Below are 25,307 nucleotides of genomic sequence, written 5' to 3' on the forward strand. Positions count from 1 at the left end.
CAAAGTATCTCAGTCTATATGGTTAGTAAGTATGTTTATATATTAACTCCAATACTTTGGCTGCCTGATGCAAACAGCCAACTCATTGGAAAAGACCCTGATGCCGGGAAAGATTGAAAACAGGAGGAGAAGGGGACGGCAGAGGATAAAATGACTGGATGGCATCACCAACTCGATGGACATGAGTTTGAGTAAGCTCTGGGAGATAGTAAAGGACAGGGAAGTCTGGCATGCTGCAGTCCATGGGGTCGTAAAGAGTTGGACATGACTTGGTGACTGAAAAACACCACCAACAAATATGTTTATAGAACAATGAGAATTCTAAAGAGGAAAGTACTACAGTCATGTAACTTTCATCCACTGTCTCAGGGGAGAGGAAGCAGTCCCCTCCGGAATAGCAAATGTCCCAGAACTAGTGTGTCCACATATGAGAACCTTCAGAATTTTTATCCACACTTGTAATTTGGTGGATAGCACCACATAATCTTTGAATCTAAACCCATATCCGTGAATAGCAGAAGAAAGGCAGAGGAAGATATGAGTGTGATGGGGGTCTCTGGTGAAAGCAGTCAGGGAGGCAAGTCACCATCTACCATCATGATGCTTGCTTAGAGGCATGGATGTGGTCCTGTCTCCTGAAAGCTAGAGATAAGGAATAGAAACCTTCAGTTATCACCATCAACAGTGAAGCATAAATATAGTTTATACTTCAGCTTTTAAAAAGTGAGAAAAACACGACCTGGCCCCAAACATACTTTTAGGCTACATACAATGTTTGGAAAAGCTTGCTCAACAGCGTTCCCTGATCTTTGGTGAACTGGAATCGAGGGCTCAGGGTTTGAAGAAGGGAATTAATGAAAGGTATATTGAAACCAGAAAGTACACTTATTAGCATCATTTATGGAGTTGGACTGTGCAGAAAGCTGAGCGCCGAAGAATCGATGCTTTTGAACTGATATGTTGGAGAAGACTCTTGAGAGTCCCTTGGACTGCAAGGAGATCCACCCAGTCCATTCTGAAGGAGATCAGCCCTGGGATTTCTTTGGAAGGAATGATGCTGAAGCTGAAACTCCAGTACTTTGGCCACCTCATGCGAAGAGTTGACTCATTGGAAAAGACTCTGATGCTGGGAGGGATTGGGGGCAGGAGGAGAAGGGGACGACCGAGGATGAGATGGCTGGATGGCATCACGGACTCAATGGACGTGAGTCTGAGTGAACTCTGGGAGTTGGTGATGGACAGGGAGGCCTGGCGTGCTGCGATTCATGGGGTCGCAAAGAGTCGAACATGACTGAGTGATTGAACTGAACTGAACTGATGTTGTTTGATGGGCAGGATATAGTAGACAAATGAATATGTGCCCCTGGAGATTGAATTTCTATTTTTATTCAGAAAGGAAAAGAAAACAACCAAGGATGACCTTAGAGGATGAATTATACATATGTTCAAAGGATATAATTTGGGAATTTAGCAAGACCATTTGTCACTTGAGAAATCCAAGTGTGGAGCAAAATCAGCCCTAATGGCTTAAATTTGGACAAAACAAACCATGAAGAAGATTTTGCTTGAACCTGTGCTAGACTTTTTATAAATTCTTCCTCCATGGTGCACAAGTTCAGCAGTGTGAGCCATCAGCTGTCACTGGCTTTTTCCTTCATTGGCTCATTGCTGTAAGCCCATGTCAGGCCACCTCTGGAGAGAGACCTGGTGTAGTGGTGTCATCAGGACAACATTAAGCAGGTGGAGAGGGACTGCTCTCCTGGATGTTATCCAGGAAATGGCATAAAGAGGGAAGTGTTTTCATTTTATCTGGTGGGATAGAAATTGTTCAGCTTCCCAGGTGGCACTTGCGGTAAAGAACTCGCCTCCCAGTGCAGGAGACATAAGAGATGTGGGTCCCATCCCTGGGTTGGGAAGATCCCCTGGAGGAGGACATAGCAACCCACTCCAGTATTCTTGCCTGGAGAATCCCATGGACAGAGGAGTCTGGTGGGCTATAGTCCATGGGGTTGGAAAGAGTTGGACGTGACTGAAGTGACTTAGCATGCACGCACACAAAGAGTTAAGCAAGAGTGAGGAGCCAAGAAAGAACAAGTTTTAAGGAAAAGGGAGCTTGTGTTGCAAAAGGAGAAAGAGAAATGATGTGATTAGTATGCTGTTAGGAACATTATGTGGGCAGTGGGTTGAGAGGTGCTTTTCATCCCAAGGTATATCTGACATTCAGGGACTGAAATGAACAGCTGGAAAGAAAACATCCTGAGGAGGGGGTGGAGGAGAGAATGAACTCTACCACACACATACTGGATTCTTAGGGGAGAGGTGACATCCTGCTGAGGTGAAAAAAATGCCCCCTGTCAAACCTGGCACCTTTATGTGTTCAGTGAGTGAACTCTAAGAGGACCTGGAAACTTCTCTATGCCAAGTAATTTATATGTTGGGATGTATTTACAAAGATATATAAATATGCTTTTTTTACAGCAAAGACCCAATGCTTCTCAAGCCTAATAGCACTAGAGGAGGCTGATATCACTTCTTGTAAAAAGAGAGGGTATTTATTAGTCTTGTCTCTTGAAGATATGAGTGAAGAAAGAAGCTGACTTCAGATGTGCCAAAGACCACAGTTCTGAGAGGCAGAAATGTCTGTCTGTCACTATCACTTAGCCTCCAGAGACCATTAAAGAGATGACCCTGGGGTCCTTGTATGTTCAAGTTGGCCTGGCAAAGAGGAGAAGGCTGAAAAGAGGGAGGAGGCAGAGGATGAAGAGAGAGGGACACCGAGCTAGGAGGGAAGGGAAGGGCCATGTTTCCTGCCTCCAAGGATCTGTGTTGATGCACTTGCTGTTGGGTGGACATCTGTGAGGCTCAGCCATCTGATTGTAGCTTTTGGTGCCACAAGAAGGTGAGGAGCAGGCATAGTAGCCCTTGGCATTGCCACAGTCTGCTCTCTTTTTGGGACCATCTTGGTGTTCCAGTGGTTAGGACTCCATGCTGCCAATGCAGGGGCTGTGGGTTCGATCCTTGGTCAGGGAACTAAGATCCCACATGCTGTGTGGTACAACCCGAAGATTTTTTTAAAAGGCATCCCCATTAAAAAAAAGTTCTAAAAGTTCTCTTCCTTGGTCTCATGAAGGCCTGGAATAAGGGGCCACAGGGGCAGATATTGCTGTCTATATTTCACAGATGAGAAACAGGAGCTTCATCTTTCAGAAGGAGAATTTGAGTGAAGTTTAAAACTTCCTCACAGTTTTATGTTCTGTGACTATAACATCTTGTTCTAAAGCTCATGCTTTCAGCCTCCCACCTCCACCATTATCCCATCTGAATTTTAAGGTGACTGAATTTTCTTACTTTCAAAACTGATTTTTAAGGCTTCCCTTTACCTTCTTCTTTTCAGCCCAGTGACTCACACTGTTTCATTAAAGAGCTCTTGGCAGGAGAACTTCGTGCTTTCCTCCAGTGCTATTTGGGAGCAGTCACCCAAAGGGTCCTGCCCTGTGATGACAAGCATGGGGTGGGGCTTGCTGACAAATCAAGAACTCAGGCTGCTTCCAGGCCTCCTCTCCCTCATGTGAGGAAGCGGTAAAGAATGTAAATAACAATGCATTTGATGAATAACAGCTTTCCTGGTGAGAAGGTCTTTATAGTTTTTGAGGACATGTCAACAGCCTTCAGGAACCACCTTCTGTTTTGACAAATACTCTCTTTGGCTGGTATTCTGAGTCCCTGGGGAACTTCCTGACTGGAGTTTCAAAATTTCTAAAAGTGTTCTTTCCCCTTTCTGCATTGGGAATTGGTGACCTCCATTGGGAACTGGTGAATAATCCCCTCACCCTTGTTTTCCTATTAAATTGGTAGCAGAACCATTGCTAGAAGAGCTGAGAGAACTCCTCTAAGGAAGCACTGGGTGACAGTGTGTTTCTGCCTTAGGTCTGATAAGCGTGAGCTGCTGAGGTGTGTTTCTTTACAGGGGATGGGTGCCCTGATGGTATTGCGGTCATTGCTATAAGGACTGTTGGCTCAGTGAGGCGTGACTTCCTAGTTGTATTTGTCTTGACTTTTCCCTTTCCCACTTTTTCCAATTTGCCTTTCTTCTCATTCCTTCCCCCTCCTGACCTTTGCCCACGTGCCACCCTCCCCGCTCAGTTGGACCTGGTGCACAGCAGCATTTCCTAATTGTTTGCACTGGAGAATCTCGGCAGTGGCTTCCTCCCCAAGGGCCACGGAAAATATCTGGGCACATTGTCTGCAAATAACAAAGAGGGGGTTTGGTAAGACATGAACATAAGACAGTCAATTTGAGGCAACATATGGTACCAATCAAGGCAAGAGGGCTTCTTAACTTGATACTAAGATTCCTTCTTTACTCTTCTCCCACTTAGGACAAAAACTTGATATTCCGCTTTGAAGAGATAATTTTGTTCTTGGAAATCAGTTATGAGGCCACTCTACAAAGGAAACTGATTTCCGTGTCTGCCTGGAAACAATTGGCTCAAGAGATTGGTGGGTAATGGCATCTGAAAGAATGAGAATAATTAGGTATCTGATTCTGATGCTGAAAAGATGGGTACAGTGGGTGAGAACAGAAGGTGAGTACAAGGATGAGTATACGGAAATTATATGCATTCAAGGCTCTGGGAACTTATTTCAATGCATTTATTTGTAATTGACTCAGTTTTACTTAAAAACAAAACAAAATGCAAAAGCATCTCTAATATTAAGTTTTACTCAGACTCTGAAGGTCTTTCTAAGAAATGTCTCCTTTAAATGGTCTTTTATTTGATTAAGTCAAATTGAGGCCTTGATTAATCACAGGCGTCATAGTTTCTAGTCCTAATGACTGGAAAAATCTGATCAATGATTCCATACACCTAGGAGTCTTTAGAGAAATAAGGCAAAAATCTCAGAACTTACTGGTTGGCAGCCCATCCCATGAGGGAGGTCCATCTTATAGATGCCTACATTTGTCAAGCCAAGCGTGTAAGGACTGCATCCATGGTAGGCTCCTCTGCAGACGGAAAAGAGTGGGAGGACTGGGTTAAGTGTGCTTTCATTTGATCACTGGCCTGTGGAACACTGGATTGGACAAAAAAAAAAAAAATCCATGAAAGCTATGGAGATGAAAAAGAGCACCATTGACATACAACCTCAATGATCTCAAAGAAATCTTCTAAGCCTGTGTCAAATAAATTCACCTATTCATGTTTTCTCCTAGCATCACAGATTTGAATCGTGAAAGGAATTTTGGAGGCCATCTGGCAGAGAGCTCTGACCTTAGACCTGCTCTACCCTGTTCCTCTAAGCAATGAGACTTATCTTTTAGCAACATACCAGAAATTATATATTCAACGAGTCTGCAAAGTAATCTCTTTGAGAAGATGAGTATTTGTTCCTGTGATGCGGCTGTCACTTAACAGTTTGGGGAACTTTTCTTCAAGTGCCTCATAAGCCATTCTAGTCAGCATAGAAGAAATACAGGCTTTATTTCTGGAAACTGAAACAGTCATATTTATTATAAATTATCCTAATCTCTTGGTTTCAAATAAGTTTGGACAACTTCCCAAATCAAAATGACCCTTCAAAAAGGATTTAGGACTATTGAGACTATTCGAAGGAATGGTTATATATCCTGAAAGCGGAAACACGAACATGTATTGAACCCTAGTAGGACCAAGACTGCTCTGAATAGATCATGATTTATCTGGACATACATATTCTAGATGTTCAAGCTGGTTTTAGAAAAGGCAGAGGAACCAGAGATCAAATTGCCAACATCTGCTGGATCATTGAAACAGCAAGAGAGTTCCAGAAAAACATCTATTTCTGCTTTATTGACTATGCCAAAACCTTTGACTGTGTGGATCACAATAAACTGTGGAAAATTCTGAAAGACATGGGAATACCAGACCACATGACCTGCCTCTTGAGAAATCTGTATGCAGGTCAGGAAGCAACAGTTAGAACTGGACATGGAACAACAGACTGGTTCCAATTAGGAAAAGGAGCAAGGCTGTATATTGTCACCCTGCTTATTTAACTTATATGCAGAGTACATCATGAGAAACGTTGGGCTGGAGGAAGTGCAAGCTGGAATCAAGATTGCTGGAAGAAATATCAATAACCTCAGATATGCAGATGACACCACCTAAAGTGAAGAAGAACTAAAGAGATGGCAGAAAGTGAAGAAGAACTAAAGAGCTTCTTGATGAAAGTGAAAGAGGAGAGTGAAAAAGTTGGCTTAAAGCTCAACATTCAGAAAATGAAGATCATGGCATCTGGTCCCATCACTTCATGGGAAATATATGGGGAAACAGTGGCTGACTTTATTTTTCTGGGTTCCAATATCACTGCAGATGGTGATTGCAGCCATGAAATTAAAAGACACTTACTCCTTGGAAGGAAAGTTATGACCAACCTAGACAGCATATTAAAAAACAGAGATATTACTTTGCCAACAGGGCTATGGTTTTTCCAGTAGTTGTGTATGGATATGAGAGTTGGACTATAAAGAAAGCTGAGCACCAAAGAATTGATGCTTTTGAACTGTGGTGTTGGAGAAGACTCTTGAGAGTCCCTTGGACTGCAAGGAGATCCAACCAGTCGATCCTAAAGGAGATCAGTCCTGGATGTTCATTGGAAGGACTGATGTTGAAGCTGAAACTCCAATACTTTGGCCACCTGATGTGAAGAGATGACTCAGTTGAAACAGACCCTGATGCTGGGAAAGATTGAGGGCAGGAGGAAAAGAGGATGACAGAGGATGAGATGGTTGGATGGCATCATCAACTCAATGGACATGAGTTTGGGTAGGCTCTGGGAGTTGGTAATGGACAGGGAGGCCTGGCATGCTGCAGTTTATAGGGTTGCAAAGAGTCAGACACGACTGAGTGACTGAACTGAACTGAGCTGAACATATGCTAGAATGTTTATTTAGGTATAAAAAAATCACAGTTCTTTATCGCTGTATAGCAAATGTTCATGCCTGTAGTCCCTGCATGCACATTTTATCTGGAATGTGTAATATTAGATGTTCCTTGGTAATCAAATCTTCTAGAAATCAAATCTCTTGGATTTAGACAGAAGTCATGGCCAGAATAGTGGGAGAATGGGACTATTTCGTCACTCCATCCATTTTTATTATGTCATGCCTATCTTCTACATAAACATTATTATGAGTCTGTGTAAACATCCTATGTAAAATTATCCAATGGAGGCAAATACAAACAAAACTGTTAGTTTTTTTTATATCATTTTTAATACTAATAAAGCCATCAAATATTTCTAATTAATGTTGGGACTTCTCTGGAGGCTCAGTGGTAAAGAATCAGCCTGCCAATGCAGGAGACATGGGTTTAATCCCTAATCCAGGAAGATTCCATATGCTGCCGAGTAACAAAGTCTGTGTGCCGCAACTATGGAGCCTGTGCTCTAGAGCCCAGGAGCTGCAACTACCAAGCCCATATGCCCTAGAGCCCATGCTTCTCAACAAAAGAAGTCACTGCAATGAGAAGCCCACATACCACAACTAGAGAAAAGTGTAGCCCCTGTTGTGTAGCCCCTGTTCACAACAACTAGAGAAAAGCCGGCACAGCAGTGAAGACCCAGCACCACCAAATAAATAAATAAATTAATTAATATATTAAAAGATGCTTACTTTTTGGAAGGAAAGTTATGAGCAACCTAGATAGCATATTCAAAAGCAGAGACGTTACTTTGCCAACAAAGGTCCGTCTAGTCAAGGCTATGGTTTTTCCAGTGTATGGATGTATGGATGTGAGAGCTGGACTGTGAAGAAAGCTGAGCACTGAAGAATTGATGCTTTTGAACTGTGGTGTTGGAGAAGACTCTTGAGAGTCCCTTGGGCTGCAAGGAGGTCCAACCAGTCCATTCTAAAGGAGACCAGCCCTGGGTGTTCTTTGGAAAGAATGATGCTAAAGCTAAAACTCCAGTACTTTGGCCACCTCATGCGAAGAGTTGACTCATTGGAAAAGACTCTAATGCTGAGAAGGATTGGGGGCAGGAGGGAAAAGGGATGCCAGAGGATGAGATGGCTGGATGGCATCACCAACTCAATGGACGTGAGTTTGAGTGAACTCCGGGAGATGGTGATGAACAGGGAGGCCTGACGTGCTGTGATTCATGGGGTCACAAAGAGTTGGACATGACTGAGTGACTGAACTGAACTGAGCTGAACTGAATATATTAAATTATTGATTCTCAAAAGTCATCCAAAGGAGCAGAAATATACAGGGTTAGCTGGGGTACTGAAGAATTGATACTTTTGAACTGTGGTGCTGGAAAAGACTCTTGAGAGTCCCTTGGACTGCAAGGAGATCAAACCAGCCAATCCTAAAGGAAATCAGTCCTGAATATTCATTGGAAGTACTGATGCTGAAGCTGAAACTCCAATACTTTGGCCACCTGATGCGAAGAACTGACTCATTGGGAAAGACCCCAATGCTGGGAAAGATTGAAGGTGGGAGAAGAAGGGGATGACAGAGGATGAGATGGTTGGATGGCATCACCAACTCAGTGAACATGAGTTTGAGCAAGCTCTGGGAGTTGGTGATGGACAGGGAAGCCTGGCGTGCTGCAGTCCATGGGGTTGTAAAACGTTGGACACGACTGAGCAATTGAACTGAGCTGAACTCTGAATTTAGAAAAAAAGGTGAAAAATGGTACAACTGGCGCTGTGAAATAAGTATACGGCTTCTTATCATAAGCAGAGATGAAAGTGAGTCCAGTGTCACATGGCAAGGTTTCTGGGGGTGCAGGCCAGTCTTTCACTATCTGGCATAGGGTGCAGTCAATACCATATCTCTTTTTACTTTTAATTTTTTCTTTTTAAATTTGTATTTTGTTCTGGAGCACACCGGGTGGTGATAGTAGTAGAGAACACACCTGCCAATGGAAGAGACATAAGAGAAGGGTGCCCGATCCCGGGGTCAGGAAGATCCCCTGGAGGAAGCATGGCAGCCCACCCCAGTACTCTTGCTGGGAGATCCCATGGACAGAGGAGCCTGCTGGGCTACAGTCCATTGGATTGCAAAACGTCAGACATGACAGAAGTGAGTTAACGCACAGCACATAGTTGATTAACAATGTGTTCATTTCTATACCATATCTTTAAAGTTAAAAAGCTGTCTTGTAGCCTTCTTTTTAATTCCATAGAGAATTTATGACATAACTAGGCTTCCAAACTCTTTATTAGTTACCTCAGTCAGGGACCCCTACTTGGATCAGGCCAATTCTTATGGTGCTATCCATCCATAAAATTTATTTGGTGGGTCCTACCCTAAATCCTGAAATTAGAAAAACACCCCTGTGAAAGTCTCTCTCCTGCTCTAGGCTATATTTTAGAGATTAACATGTAATATTGGGGTGAGTCAGTGTTAAAATGAATCTTCCAAGATGTGGTTACCTGAAAGAAATGATGTCTGTGCTGTTTGAGTGTGCTCTGGCCATCAGCATGGCTAGGTCATTGGCTTCTGAACCACTGTTCACCAAGAAAACGACCTGGAGGAAAAAAATATACATGGTCATGAGACACAGATTATTGAATTCATTTGAAATTGTGAAAGAGTGTATCCCAGCCTCTGATTATTAAGAAGAGTTCCCTTCATACCAATCAGTTCAGTCGCTCAATCCTGTCTGACTCTTTGCGACCCCATGGAGTCTCATCATTTAATTATTGATTCTATAGCTCTTCATTGAGCAGCTGCTGAGCATTAGAGATACAGCAATGGCTAAGGGGTTGCCCAAATTGTGAAACATTCCCGGCTTCCATTAGAATTACTTGATGCTCTTTGAAGTGCTAAGATGGAGAGGCTTGTTGAGATGTACAGTGGTTAGCAGCCAAGGAAATCTGAGAACTTCGTCTCTTGGCTCTTGAAACTGAATCATTCTGCTTGACTCTGAAGGCTTGGCCCAGAGGCCCCCAGAGGATATCCCAGCCTGTCTGTTCAGTGTTTGTGAATGTTAAAAAAAGTGAGTAAACAAACAAAAAGTGCAGCTCATCCTGGTTGAAGGAAAGGGGAGCACTCAAGGGCACTGGATCCTTCCTAACCTGATTTTAGGTTTTAGAGTGAAAGTGAAGTCGCTCAGTCATGTCTGACTCTTTGCAACCCCATGGACCGTAGCCTACCAGGCTCCTCTGTCCATGGGATTTTCCAGACAATAGTACTGGAGTGGATTGCCATTTAGGATCCGTCAAATGAACTTTAAGGCTAGATAGCACCATCTAAGGGGCTTCTCAGGTGGCGCAGTTGGTAAAGAATCTGCCTGCAAATGCAGGAGATGGAAGAGACACAGTTCGATCCCTGGGTCGTGAAGGTCCCCTGGAGTAGGAAATGGCAACCCATTCCAATATTCTTGCCTGGGAAATTCCTTGGACAGAGGAGCCTGGTGGGCTACAGTCTATGAGGTCGCAAAGAGTCAGACACGACTGAGCATGGATCCAGTGTTGGGGTTCCTGACTGAGGTAACCAAAAGTTTGGAGTCCTGCCCTGAATTTAGGTTACAGCTATTTCAGATTTCTTCATCTTTTGTATATCATATAGGAAATAGGGTACTTAGATAATATGGTAAAATAATAATCATAGCTGACACCAGGTACGGGGCACTGTTTTACATAGATATTAACTCATTGAATCCTGAAGTGCAAATTTTGGCCAACATTTTAACTTCTCAATCCAGTTAAAAAAGTCAATCATTTCAGATGCAGAAAAACATCCCATTTAGCAAAATATCAAACTGCATCTCAGACCAAATGAATTTAATGGTATATTAATTTTCTAAAAAAAATGGCTTCACTCTTTGTTAAAGAAGAAATGCCAATGGCTTGGCAGAGGCAGTGTGGAGCCAAGAGATGAAAACTTCCTGAGTAACACAGAGGAGAGCGTCAGGAAGGCTGGGGGCACCCCTGAAGTGATGTCTGCAAAGATATGGTAAGGAAAATGATCAGGAGAGGCAGCCACTTGGAGCTGATGAAGTGAATGTCAGCTGGTTTTAGCAGCAATTCATTGATTTCTCTCTTCTCCTTGAGTGCTTTCGGACATGGCTACCAGTGCACTCACTTTAGATGTTGAGTGCACAGACCAGATTCCACGCCCATACTCTCATTTCCCCATTCCTCTTCCCTGGGATCAGCAGATCCTGCCCCTTTGAGTTATGAGCATCAGACCTTCAATGGCTCAGGAAGAAGTGCTGAAAGCTTCTCTGCATATTCGTGGATCAGAGGGTGGAAGAAGACAGAACTTGTATGCCACAGGCGGCCCAGCTGCCTTTGCGCCGCTGCGTTTACTTTCCTGGATAAACAGAAGAGCAGAGTTACCCACACTGCCGTGGACATGCCCCTCCCCACACAACACTGACCACTGAATTAAAACTGATGGGTATTTATTAAAGAGTTTCAAGAGGCAGATTTCAACCAAACACAAGAAAGAGCTTCTCTAGCTACCAGAAGTATCTGGTAATGGAACATATTGCCTCAAAAGGTAATGAATTCCTGACCAAGAAAAGTGTTCAAAAGAGGACTAAGTGATTGATTGCTGGGGATTTTAAAAGATAAATTCCTAGAGAAGAAGGAATTTTGAAGGTATAATCTCTTCTAACTAGGTTTTCTTATTAACTACGCTTTAAAGAGTTTGGAAAATAGAGAAGACTACATGTAAGCCTGGGTGTCTTTCCATTTTATTCTAAAGAATTATAGCTCAATCAAACACATGTTTATAAGACCAACAACTTTTCCTTTAGAGACGATTCCAAGATTTGGGTCTTAGTAATGGTCGGTGTTTATGAACATTCTGTTATCACATTCTGTGAAGGATCCAAAGTCTCACTTTGAGGGAAAGAAGGAACTGCTGTTGCTGCTAAATCGCTTCAGTCATGTCCTACTCTGTGCGACCCCATAGATGGCAGCCCACCAGGCTCACCCATCCCTGGGATTCTCCAGGCAAGAACACTGGAGTGGGTTGCCATTTCCTTCTCCAATGCATGAAAGTGGAAAGTGAAAAGTGAAAGTGAAGTCGCTCAGTTTTGTCTGACTCTTAGCGACCCCACAGACTGCAGCCCACCAGGCTCCTCCATCCATGGGATTTTCGGTGGAGTGAGGTGCCATTGCCTTCCCTGAAAGAAGGAACTAAAGGTATATAAATATGTTGAGACCTGACTTGGAATGCCTTGAAAAGACAGGCCAAGGTGTTTGAACTTGTTCCAAAGAAGAGAAATGGCCGAAGTCTGTTATCAATAATTGATACACCAAAAAAAAAAAAAAAAAAAAAACCGGGTCAGTGGTTAAACAATTTTGAGGAATACCAGATCAAATTCTTTACTGCAGGACTTATCAGTGCCTTTAATAGGCTAATGTGCCCTGTGTCTCCCCAGGAGGGAGAGATGGAGTTTAGTGTGTTTCCCAACCTTATTTTCTAATGGAACCCTTTAACAACGAACCTCTCCTGTGACCAGTGTCCCACAGATCTCATTTCAGAAAATTGTGGATTATTAATAACCTCTTACGTGGAAGAGACACTCGACAAAGGCATTCTTTAGCAAAATAAATCTGAGAGCCCCATGAAGGTAGGAGGGAAGCCTCGAATTGGTGAGGCCAGTTACCTGGAAGGCATGGTAGCTTCCAGGTGTGGGGGAGCAGAACTAGAACCCTGGGACTTCCTGCGAGGGGCTCGTAGGGAGGGGCATTTCAGTGGAGGGAAACCAGATCTTGGTATCCGGTCGGTTATATAGAGTGAGAGGCAGAAAAGGGCCCAAGACAACTTTAGTATTCTTGCCTGTGATATCGGGGGAAACCCCAGGGTTGGTTGAGAAGCACAACCAGTCTTGTTTTAACTACCCAGCTCCTGGCAAGGACTTACCCAGAGGAGGTGGCTCATATGTGCTCCTTGAATAAATGAATATGCGACTAGAAACAGTTTTGTGGGAAGCACAGTGGGTGTGGTCTTTGTAATGTCGATTTGCAGCGGATGGTGGAGTATCACGGGCAGGGAGTATCCTGGAGGCTGAGGGAGACACGGGGCATCTTCCTGCCCACGCTGGGTGTCTTAGACATGTTATCATAGCTTGGTGAGAAGCCGAGGCTGAACAGCGGGGTGAGGCTGCTGAAATGTAGCAACTAAGTGAGAAGCGGTGGGGAGATGGGGTGAGACCAATTCTGTGCGGGAAATAACAAGAGAAGAAGGGAGGGCTCAGGAAAGAGCTGGAAACACCCAGAGTTAGGGGGTCAGAGGGATGAGGTGAATGGTCAGTGGGTGACCAGGAGATGCACCAAGGTCATGGGAGCCAGTGGGAGGGGTTCATTCACAGACACCATGTTGCATGTAATTGGGAGGATTCAATGTGACTGTTTAAAAATGCGCTCTACTTCATTTTTTCTTTACTTCTTTCATGCATGTTTATCTTATGTTTTAAACTGTATCTGAGATTTATTTTTCACACTCCTCAGAATGTGGTATGGGACTGTGTGTATGCACTGTGTTGCTTCAGTCATGTCTGACTCTTTGTGACTCTATGGACCATAGCCCTCCAGGCTCCTCCATCCATGGGATTCTGCAGGCAAGAATACTGGAGTGGGTTTTCGTTTCCTACTTCAGGGGATCTTTCTGACCCAGGGATCGAACCTGTGTCTGTTTCATCTCCTGCATTGGCAGACAGGTTCTTTACCACTAGCGCCACCTGGGAAGCCCTTCGTTTGGGGCTAGTTCCTCCTGAAGATGCAGACAGCTGAGGGAGGAACAGGTGAGGGCTGGACCTGGGAGTATAACTCCCTCCTCATGGCCTTACAGGTGCTCATGGAAAAGACCTTTCACCCTCTCTTGCACAGAAAGGCCCACACGTTATTTAGACTTGTTGCTTTATTTTTGCCCCATGTACTATGAGTTTTATTGATCAGAGATTATTAAAGGCAAGCCAGAATAGATCTTAAAATGAGATGGCTGCACTCAAACAAAAAGGACCACAGAGGGACCTGCCCAGGGTATCTGCATGTGGGCTGATGATCAGAATCACGGAAAATCTCAAGATTAATGCAGTCATCCACTTCTGGTATACATTTTCAGCTCTGGTTACACCGTTTTCTTATCATCCTTTCTTTCCTCTTCCATTGCACAGAGTTGATAAAGAAGAGTTGGATTAGAAGTGATTTCTCATCTCTCATCATCTCTTATCCCCCACACCTGCCCTGTATACTCTGAGAATACCAGGTTTTCCCTTCTTCTCTGCCCTTTCCTCTTCTGCCCCCTTCTCTGGGCTTCCCTGGTGGTTCAGTGGTAAAGAATTTGCCTGCAAGGCAGGAGACCCAGGTTCGATCCCTGGGTCGGGAAGATCTCCTGGAGAAGGAAATGGCTATCCACTCCAGTATTCTTGCCTGGAGAATTCCATGGACAGAGAAGCCTGGCAGGCTATATTCCATGCGGTTGTACAGAGTTGGACACAACTGAGTGACTAAAACTTTCCCTTCCACTGCCCTTTCCTCAGTGTGTGCCCTCTCTTTGAAAAGCTATAACTACTATTGAGGAGAAACGCGCACACACAGCCATACTCCAATCACACGGTACACATCCCATTGCATGTACCATGAGGATGACAAAATCTTGCATTGTTAAGAAAAGGCAAAGCATGGTGCGAAGATTTTTGTTGTTGTTACCCAGAAAATAGGAAGGAGCAGGATAGCCACAAACTGCCATGTGCCTAAAGAGAGAGAGTTTTTCATGGAGGTTCTGAGTCACTAACATGATCCCTAGCCTGTTTTCCATATATTCTCTTGGGGTGAAAAATCTAGAAATTTTAAGGATACTCACGGGTGGCAGTGACCAACACTGACAGTGACAATCCCAGAAAAGAAATCCAGGTATCTGTTTCCCTCGTGATCAAAGAGCCACTCCTTGTGTCCCTGGTGGAGCAACAGGGGCTCTGGGAAATAGGCTGTGTGCACAGGAGAGAGATGTTGCTTATGGACCTCCAGGACTCGGCTATAGGCCAGGGACTGTAAGTAGACAAGAGTTAATGCTTAGCATCTTCCTTATCCCCACATTGCTTACAGATCAACAGCAGATCCACACAGCAGCCCCTGGGCTCCCCACTGACCTCACTCACCAGGGTGACTCTTTGCCCAGGGACCTCCTTGCAAGATACACCCAGAGCCTTCCTCTCAAGTGGAGGAAATTATTCATGTGGCCCTTTGATCCTTTTCTACATCAAACATGAAGACCCCATGGACTGCAGCCTACCAGGCTCCATGGGATTTTCTAGGCAAGAGAACCAGAGTGGGTTGCCATTACCTTCTCCGAAACATGAAGAAGGAGGCTGGAATTTTCTACCTCTCCATAGAAAGCCTTGGCTTTGAGTTGATTTTAGCTGTGAAAAAAGAGACTGAAATAAATGTCTGAAGTATCATGTTTTTTTTCGTCTAATTTCTTTTTTTTTTTTTGGAGGATAAAAATAACGGAGTGCTTGTAGTGTTCATGCCTTTAATTATAAAGCTTCTGTCCTATCGTTCTCATCTCTGTGGGTCCCTCCTGACTTTATCGATTCTACAGTTTCTAACTTATGAATGTCATGTAGAATGAAGGGCGGGGGGTGGTTGGGGAGAGAAAGAGAAAGAGCGAAAGAGAAAGAGAGGAAAGGAGAGAGAACGAGTCCAATATTATTGCGTGACTGCAAAATGAGAACGACAGTTTCTGATGGCGGACTCAGGAAGGTCAGATCAGGCCCTGACAGATGGGGTGGAATGAAGTGTGTGCCATCACATGGGCGGTCTGTGTATCTCTTCTTGTGTGTACACGTACACCTGTATCCCTGTGATACATGTGTGGCCATGCACAGTCTCTTCCTTGTACTGTCTCCCTCTGCTTTGTCTCCCCATCTCTGCCTCTCGCTCTCTTTCTCTCTCTCTCTCTCACACACACACTTCATACAATACCACCGAGTGGGGTAAGAGAGTTTGGAGGCTCCCACTAACTTGAAGGCTGTGATATCTGAGATAGCTCAGTGGCAGGTAGGGCCGTCTGTGGGTCTTTCTGGAGGAAACAGTTACCTTAGCCCTCCTGAGAAGAACCGCCTCACTGGAGTTCTCTTAAAACCTCGATGCTTACCTGGTATCTTTCGGGTGTGAAGTCACATGGCGGCATGCTGGGCTTTGTATGAAGGCCGCACCTGGTCACAGATGTCCAGAAAGCACTGGCTGAAAGCGGAGTGGGTTAATGTCCTCAACTAAGCATCACACAGGCCTGTTCGTAAAAATGACCTGTCATCACCCAAATCAAAGTCCTGAGGGCAATTTTATTTCTTAGTTTTGAGAAAATCATTTAAATTTTAGTTTGGATTTAAAACCGAGTTATCTTTTCTTTTTTTTTTTTAAACAAACAGCTCAGAAAGAGTTTATTACAAGGCAGCCAGGCGAGGAGAATGAGTCTCAGAAGTGCCTCCCCAAAGGTGAAGGGGTTGGGGTGCTTATGGTGCCAGCAGGGTGGTCTGAGATGTGGGGGAAGGCAACTGGAGGTAAAGAGGCAAGGTCATGGGTGTTCTGCCTGGGAACATCTCAGTTACAAACGCCTAAGTGTAATTGATTTACTTCCAGCAGAAACTAATACAACATTGTAAATTGATTTGTCCATCAGAAACTAATACAACATTGTAAAGCAATTATAGTCCAATAAAATAAATAAATAGCAAAACAAAAACCCAAAGTGGAGGCGCTGAGCATGATCAGAGGATGGAATTTTCTGGCCTCTGACATCACCAGGCAAGTGTCCAGATACCTGCACAGGCCACAGACTGAGGTACCTTAATAATTAACTTTTTCTTTTTTTGGCCATGCATTGAGGTTTGCCGGATCTTAGTTTCCTGACCAGGAATTGACCCCAGGCCCTTAGCAGTGAAAGGGCAGAGTTCTAACCACTGCCTAGCCAGGGAACTCCCAATGAAGAATTTTCTTAAACAACAAGGTCCTACTGTATAGCACAGGGAACTGTATTTAATATGCTATGATAAACCATAATGGGAAAGAATATGAAAAAGAATGCATATGTATGTATGTATAGCTGAATCACTTGCTGTATAGCAGAAATGAACACAAGATTGTAAATCAACTATACTTCAATAAAATAAAAAATAATGAATTTTCTGGAGAGAAAGAGTTCCTCTCAAATCTGAGGAAAGGCATGGAAGTTACTGGGGAAAGTCATGGTTTCTCCCGCCTTGGTCCCTCACAAACTTGGGAGGCTCTTCCCTCTGCCGCCATACTGTAAGGACGGCAATTCTCTGCTCAGCTCAAACTTTCCTCAAGGCTGGAGGGTTGCTGGAGTACATCCTTTTTGTTAATGGAGGTGCTTTCTAAGCTTTGGGCTGCCTGGTCCCTGAATCCCAGTGCCAATCCCAGTTTCTGGTACTGCGTTGGCTCTCAATAAACAAGGAATGAATGGCTGTTGACTATTGTTGGGGAGGACAAAAAAGGGGTGCTAGGCCATGGACTATAATAATACATACATGCAAAGAGACTTAGAAGACAAAACCTTCTTGTAAAACACAACTCAAAGTCCAGGAAAACACAAGATAAGCTGGAGCCAGAGGAATCATTAAACATTCAGAGCTAGAAGGAAGCTTAGTTTTTTTTTTTTGCTTTTGGTCAAGATGCTCATTTTATAGATGTAGAAGCCACCCTAAAGTGGTGAATTAATTTAAGATCACCAAGCCAGTTAGCTACAGAAGAAGAACAAAACTTTGAGTTTCTGACTCCCAGCCTGGTACCATTTTGCTCATTCATTGGCCACCTCCACCCTCCTTTTCCATCACAGATTTTGACCCCTCTATATAGCAGGGGATGGAATAATAGAATCGGAGAACACTGGAGCTGAAAGAGATGTCTAGAAACTTTATAAGTACTCTTGGAAAAGAATGCTGCTAATTCTGAGGTTCAAGGTCAGTACAGAGATAATTTTACAGGTGGAGAGAGCTTGGCAAATGATTTCTTTTGTTCAGCATGAAAGTTTGAATTCACAGATGAAATTTTGGAGTTTTGTGTGGCTATGGAGTCATCATCCTGAGAAACACAATGAACAATTGTGTTCTTAAATGAGCTGGAAAGTAATGACTCTGAATATGTTTTCTTTCTTTCATGAAAGAGTTCATTCACTTTTCTGCTCTAAATAGTCATGATTGCTCTTACTTTAGAAGCAAATGGCTTTGGCTATCCATACATAGAAATGACCCAAAAATAAAACTAAGTTTTCTGAGAATTTCACCTTTTGAAAAGCTTTTCATTGTGTCTCTCTACATTAGTTACTCTTCTGAAATGGGGAAAAAAATTCTGAGTGTTTCTAAGAATTCAAATTCTCTTCAATCCTGCAGTCTCATTTTCCTATCTGTAAAATTGAAGCTACCCACTGAGGAGACTGAAAGGTCTCTTGACTCCAAAGTTACAGGAAATTATGAAAGTGGTCTGGAGAGGAAAATAAGGAGAGTTGGAAAAATTCGATAAAGAAAAACTTGAATTTTAAGTGGTCAAGGTAAGTATATTCAATCATTCATTTGTTTATTCACCAAATTCATGGGAATATGATGGTGAATGAGGGCTCAAAATGAAATTCATAGAATTCTGCTCTCAGGAAGGAAGAGGGAAGGAAGAAAGATTAGTTATCAAGTAGGAAAAATAATGTCAACAAGTAAAATAAGTATAGATAACATCTCATATTTATATGTGGAATCCAAACAATAAAACAAGTGAATAACCATATTAATAACAGAAAAGAAACCAAGTCACAGATATAGAGAACAAACTAGGGGTTACCAGTGGTGTGAAGGATGTGGGGAGGGGCAAGAAATGGGTAAGAGATTAAAAGGTATAACTACTGTGTATAACTCCCTGGTGGCTCAGATGGTAAAATGTCTGCCTACAATGTGGGAGACCCAGGGTTGGGAAGATCCCTCGGTTGGGAAGATCCTCTGGAGAAGGAAATGGCAACCCACTCCAGTACTCTTGCCTGGAAAATCCCATGGATGGAGGAGCGTGGTAGGCTACAGTCCGTGGGGTCGCAAAGAGTTGGACACGACTGAGCGACTTCACTTTCACTATGTTTAAAATAAGTAAGGCATAAGAATATATTGTATAGCACAGGGCATATAGCCGATATTTTATAATTATTTAAATAGAATAGTTTATAAAAATATTGAATCAGTATTTGTATGCATGAAACTAAGCTGTTTGCACTTTAACGAAAAAAGAAAAAAATGTAGATAACATCTTAAAACAGCTAAAACTTTCTCTCGCTAAACAACCCAAACTCAACAAAAATAGAAAATACAATAATCGGTGGACAAAAAGAAGCAAAATGCTTCCGTTTTCATTATTTACTAGAAAAAACCTAAATACATTGCCTGCATTCTCTATTCAAAATAACCTGTTTTGAGGATGCCATAGATTTGAAGGTTAATAAAGCTTCTCTGAGACTCCTGGAAATTGTGTGTGTGCACATGGGGATTTCCAGGTGAAAATTCTAGGGGAAATTCTCTTTGTAATGATAAAAAGTTTTCTAATATTCATAACCAGCTTTCAACACAGAGTAGAAATTTATCAAGAGCTTGTGATTCGTTCAAATGAAAAAAAAAAGGTTATAAAACATTTGAAAATATACAATGCTCATACTTGGTAGAATATTAAAGAAATTTATTAAAGTGCTAATGACACCTTATTTCTGCATAGCATATTAAGTCACTTTAAAAAAGTTGTCAAGAGGGGGAATGGATTGGGAGATTGGGATTGACAGATGTGCACTCTTATGTACATCTATCCTATTATAAAATAGGATAACTAATGAGAACCTACTGTATAGTGCAGGGAACTCTACTCAGTGCTCTATGGCGACCTAAATGCGAACGAAATCCAAAAAAGAGGGGATACATGTACATGTATCATTGGTCCACTTTGCTGTACAGCAGAAACTAACACGATATTGTAAAGCAATTGTATTCCAATAAAAAACAAAACTGAAATAAATATCTTTAATTAAAAATTCAAAACCAAAACAAAACAAACTTGTCACTTTGGGTGTCTCATTTGATACTTGGTATAGCCAATGGGTTTAGAAAGGAAGATATTATCACTCACCTTAGAGCTGAGGACGTGATTAAAAGTGAGGTGTTTGCAGTTTTGAGCCACCCCTCACCATCCTGTTGATTCTTACAAACACCTCCCAGCTTCCCTCCATATCCTTCCAATAAATGTTCTTTTGCTTAAAGTGAACCGGGGCCAGTTGACGTTGTTCACTAGCAAGAGCTCTGCCTGATTCTGAGGCTGATAACTCTTGTCCTTCCTTTTGGCACTTTTGGGGGCAAGCCTAGTCTGAGCCCCTCCTAGCCTTCTGTTGGCCTTAGATCAATCCACAGATGGCAGAAAGGATGGTCTGGTGGTGTAGGTGGAACACCCACTTTTAGGCTAATTTGAATGATTTTCTTAGGAAAGACTTTGCTGGAGGCTTGGGAAGTTTCTCAGCTGGAAATGGGTGTTATGTGCAATTAATTTGCTCTCCTATGCACCCCTCTTTGTGGGAGAGAAGGCAGATGGTAGCAAAATGGTATGTTTGAGTGTATACTCACTTGCCTGAACATGTTATGAGTTCAATAATCTTTTGTGTGTGTGTGTGTGTGTGTGTGTGTGTGCGCTCAGTTGTGTTGGACTCTTTGTGACCCCATGGATTGTAGCTCACCAGGCTTCTCTGTTCATGGGATTCTCCAGGCAAGAATGCTGGAGTGGTTTGCCATTTCCTCCTCCAGGGGATCTTCCCAACCCAGGGATCGAACCTGAGTCTCTTGTATCTCCTGCACTGGCAGATGAATTCCTTACCACGAGCACCAATTTAGCTAATTAGTAAAAAAGGCACAGCTAAGATATTTTCTATACTCTTTCATCCAAAAAACAAATTGCTTCTGTAACTTTGTGGATATAATTAGTTTAAAATGATTGTGCCCGTCAAACAGAGGCAAGGCTGAATATTGCGTGCACACATATATCGCACAATATACATGTAGGTGTTACATAAGGATCGTGACACTTTTTTTTTTTTTTGCATCTCTGGCAATACTTACACCAGGTGATCTTTCTATCTAACATGAACCCTGTCTCCCCTCCCTCCATTTTATTTTTCTCTCCCCTCACCATAATTTATAGCCCATATCTCTACTGGATATTTTAAAAATATATTTATGCGTTTTTCTGTTTATCTTTAGTCTCCCCCACTGAGACACATAAGGGCTAAGGTTTTGTTTTGCTCACTGTGGCTTGGTTTAAGCACAGGGGTAAGTGCTCAATTACTTATTGACTAAATGTCTATTTGTAGAACCCAGCAGGTCCATAAGAAGGGTGTGTTCAATGAGTGTGTGCTTGGATGAACAAACAAGCAGGCAGGTATTTAAGACTAGTAGGTAAGAAAGTGGAAGTCAAGCACCAAAGTGTTTTGAAAAGCCAGGTAGAGTAGGACACCCATGTCTATGTGTTGTGGGTTTTTGCAAGATGACTTCTCCGCAGTGCCCTTGGTCGAAGAGTCTCCGCTGAGTTGATCAAGATCTCTAGGCACCGAGCCTCACCTGGTCCACCCCCAGCCCAGCTCCACAACCCTCAGGGATGGGGTAGAAAAGGGGAAGGGCCAGCAGAGACAGTATTTTCTCTTGCTTTGTCAACAACCAGTACTTTTAGGATAGTGACTTCTTTACCGAGTATGAGACTCTGGGTGTAATTCTAGGTCCTTCTCAGAAAATGTTGGAGTTAAATAGTGTTCTGGCAAAGGACCCATGACTGGGGGAAAAAGAGGAATCCAAACAGGACTGGAAGAAGAGTGGTTTAGAAAGGGCCTGGTGGAATCACTCTGATTTGGAGTTAGACAGACCTTGCTTTGAATCTCAAGTTGTCATGTCCACATTTCTGCCTTTGATCAAATCTTTAAATGATCCTTTATCCTTCTGTCTCATCTGTGAAATGGGACAATAGTACAAGGAGTTTGGTTGAAGATGAGAGCACCAGATATATATTAAGTTTCAAAGAATCACAGCTGTTAAGGGGGAAGAAAGCAAATGGAAGAGGAAGGCAGGAGAGAGGAAAAGGAAAGATGTGGAGAAAATGAAGATAAAATTGATCATCATAGGGGAATGGAAAAGGGTCACCTTTGTTCAGGGCCTGTGGGGCATGGGGTCTTGCTATGTCTCATCAGTGAGATATATGATGCTTGCTTATGCTCACATCTCATCAGAGGGATTAGTGAGGAGGTGGTGGGCTCCTAGTGAAACAAGATGTATGTGAAAATCAGGAATACATGAAGCTACCACCAGACCTGGCCACCCCAGGTCTGTTCCTGCTGGAGAAAAAGGAGAGTCTGCGTGGAAGAAGAGGGTCACAGTCTAGTGCTGGCTTAGGTGGCTTTACCCAAAGCTTTACCTAAGGCTTTTCTCTGAGGCTTAGTTTCCTTGTTAGTAATTGAGCGGGGTGGCGCGCGGGCCGGGGGGGGTGGTACCACCTTCTAAGGGGAGGTCAGAAATTTGTGAGGATGCTTTATGTCTTTTAAAGTAGTTATCCTCAAGCGTCTGTATACTACAGTTAATACTTCATTATTTGAATTACTTTCTTTCATTTCTTCTTTATGTTTCTGCAAATATTTTTAGTTTAAAATTGTGTCTAGTCTGATTTTATTACCCTTGAATTTCATTTTGGGATGAAAGGATGCATTACCAAATATTAAACATGAGAAGGGGGCACTGGGTTTGACAAGGTGGGGTCTAGCCCACGTCTTAGATGATCTGTCTGGAATTCCAGAATTTCAGGCAACAAGCTCCAGAACTCAGCCCTTCTGCTCTCACCGACCCTTTCACCGACCCACATCCCCCTGGTTTCCACTCACCATTAAGGGAAAAGCACGTCTTGGGGGTCCAGAGAGATAAGGTTTTCAGGTGCAAAGCTCTCAGCAAATGTCTCCAGGCTCCTGTCATTTCTCCCAGTCAGGAAGCAAGTCCCCACAGAAGCAGGAGCAACTAAACCTGTGCTTCCCACGGAGCAAGGACTCAACTGCTCACTGACCAGCTGGACTTTGAGATTAGGAAGGAAGGGGAGGAGCTCCAGAGGGGAGTTGTGGAGGGATTACTGCCTTCACTTCCGGGGGGCTGCAGAGCTTTCGTGGTTGGCAACAGTGCCTTAAGGGGAGAGAAAGGGCAAAGGAAAGAGGGAGAGGGAAGGAGAGAGGGAGGGAGGGAGAAAATAGGAGGCAGGTAGGCAAAGCAAAAGTCTTCTGGACTTTTTTAAATTGAAGGATAATCGCTATACAGTATTGTGTTGGTTTCTGCCATACATCAACATGAATCAGCCATAGGTGTACATATGTCCCCTCCATCTGGAACCTCCCCCCACCCCCAACTCCCACAGCATCCTACCCCTCTGGTTCTCCTGGACTATTTTGTTAGTTTTGTGTCCCATGAAGGTCTCTTTGGATGAACGTCTCTCTGCGGAAGGGTGATGATGGGTATGGGAGAAGGGCCAGGATACAGTTGCAAGGGTCAGAGACTTAGAAAGGAAACAGTGAAAAAGAGAAAGAAGGAAGATATGCATGAAATGAACAGGTAAAGACATTGCTGTTGGTGTGGGGCGTCTTGAGGAAGACAGGAGGGACTAATGGGGGAAGATGGTGGTCCATGGGAAAGCAGAGGGCCGTCGAATAGCTAGGGCAGGCCCTGGACTGCTGCCTTAGGTATCAGAATAGTGCAAGAAGTTGAGAGCTGAGGAGTTAGGGGGCTTTATTTTTACTATGCTTTAATTTCTTACATTCCCATTTGTCATTCCTGCCTCTCCTGCACCCTTAACCTCCATAAGTAACTATTCTGTGTGTTTAATGTATACCTTTTTCTTGATAAGTCCTCTTGTAAAGGGCTTCCCAGTGACTCAGCAGTAAATAATCCACCTGCAATGTAGGAGACCCCAGTTTGATCCCTGGGTTGGGAAGATCCCCTGGAGAAGGAAATGGCAACCCATTCCAGAATTCTTGTCTGGAGAATCCTATGGACAGAAGAGCCTGGTGAGCTATAATTCAAATGGTCACAGAGTCAGACACGACTAAGTGATAAAACAACAACAAATTCTTGTAAAATGTGTATTGTTTGGGGTGAATGCATTTTTAATTTATGTAAATATGTGTACTTATTTTTTTTTTCCACTCAGAGCCATGCTTTTCAAATCCATCCAGGTTGCTGTGAATAGACTTCTTCCAGCAGCTCTGGAGTGGGTGCCTCTGGAGTAGGGCAGTGCCTAAGTGGGGAGAGTGACAAAGGCAGCTGGAGCTGGGAGGGTAAGGGGGTGTTGGTGTGGAAAGTGGCTCCTGTTAATGGAAGGCAAGGAGGGACAGAAGAAAGAGGCAGGTCTCTCCACAGTGGTAGGTGGTAGATTTCATAAGCAAGGGAACTTACTTATGAGGCTTGTCTTTGGAGAGTAGATCTTTGCATCCCACCCACCAGAATCTCAAAATGTGTTTTTAAAATAATTGTATTTATTTAATTTCTGTCTGGCTGTGTGAGTCTTTGTTGCTGCATGGACTTTTCTCTTTTTTTATATTTTATTTATTTATTTATTTTTTTACTTTACAATACTCTATTGGTTTTGCCATATCTCTTGTTGCGGCAAGCAGGGGCTACTCTCTAGTTGTGGTGCGCAGGCTTCTCATCACAGTGGCTTCTCTTGCTGCGGAGCACAGGCTCTAGGGTGCTCAGGCTTCAGTAACTGTAGCAAGTGAGCTCAGTAGTTGCGGTTCCCAGGCTCTAGAGCACAGGCTCAATAGTCATGGTGCACAGGTTTAGTTGCTCCGTGAATGTGGCATCTTCCCAGAACAGGGATTGAAGCCTGCATTGGCAGGTGGATTCTTTACCACTGAGTCACCAGGGAAGCCCCTTAAAATTTTATATAGAGGCCTTAAATGAGGTCAGTCAAGTACACTGTCCAGTAGTGTACATGTTACTCTCTCAAGCCTGCATCCTTGGACCAGTTCCCACTGTGTGAATGATGGGCAGAACGCACATGCCAAGGACAGAAGAGGGGGCGAGGAGCATCTGAGTGCCTGGATCCAGCTCTTGGCTCAACCAGTGGTCACATCTTCTTCATCTCCTCCTTCAAGAAGGGTGGGGTTGGGGAAATACCATATAGGGTGGACATCTCAAGTCGCCTTTCACAGAGGACCAACTGGCTTGACCACATCCTCCACAAACATTTGGGAAACAATCTTTTTATCCCAGATGTCCAGGAGAGGTGAGGGTACCAGGTAAGCGCAGAAACTGTTTTA

At 43.4% G+C, this 25,307-nt stretch overlaps 1 protein-coding gene across 1 annotated transcript in view; it reads right to left on the minus strand.

Moving 5' to 3' along the window:
- The window catches only part of AGXT2 (alanine--glyoxylate aminotransferase 2), a 46,840-nt gene extending 23,757 nt beyond the window's left edge, over nt 1-23,083 (minus strand). Inside the window, exons 1-7 of the mRNA XM_040262312.1 lie at nt 22,890-23,083; nt 16,101-16,189; nt 14,808-14,992; nt 11,180-11,303; nt 9,419-9,513; nt 4,912-5,005; nt 4,150-4,243 (exon numbers count right to left, since the gene is read on the minus strand). Coding sequence (XP_040118246.1) covers nt 4,150-4,243; nt 4,912-5,005; nt 9,419-9,513; nt 11,180-11,303; nt 14,808-14,992; nt 16,101-16,189; nt 22,890-22,977 — 769 coding nt within the window. The 5' untranslated portion in view covers nt 22,978-23,083. The remainder of the gene's footprint in view (nt 1-4,149; nt 4,244-4,911; nt 5,006-9,418; nt 9,514-11,179; nt 11,304-14,807; nt 14,993-16,100; nt 16,190-22,889) is intronic.
- Between the last annotated feature and the right edge of the window lie 2,224 nt (nt 23,084-25,307).

The sequence above is a fragment of the Oryx dammah genome, unplaced genomic scaffold (assembly GCF_014754425.2).
Source record: "Oryx dammah isolate SB20612 unplaced genomic scaffold, SCBI_Odam_1.1 HiC_scaffold_20, whole genome shotgun sequence".
NCBI lineage: Eukaryota > Metazoa > Chordata > Mammalia > Artiodactyla > Bovidae > Oryx > Oryx dammah.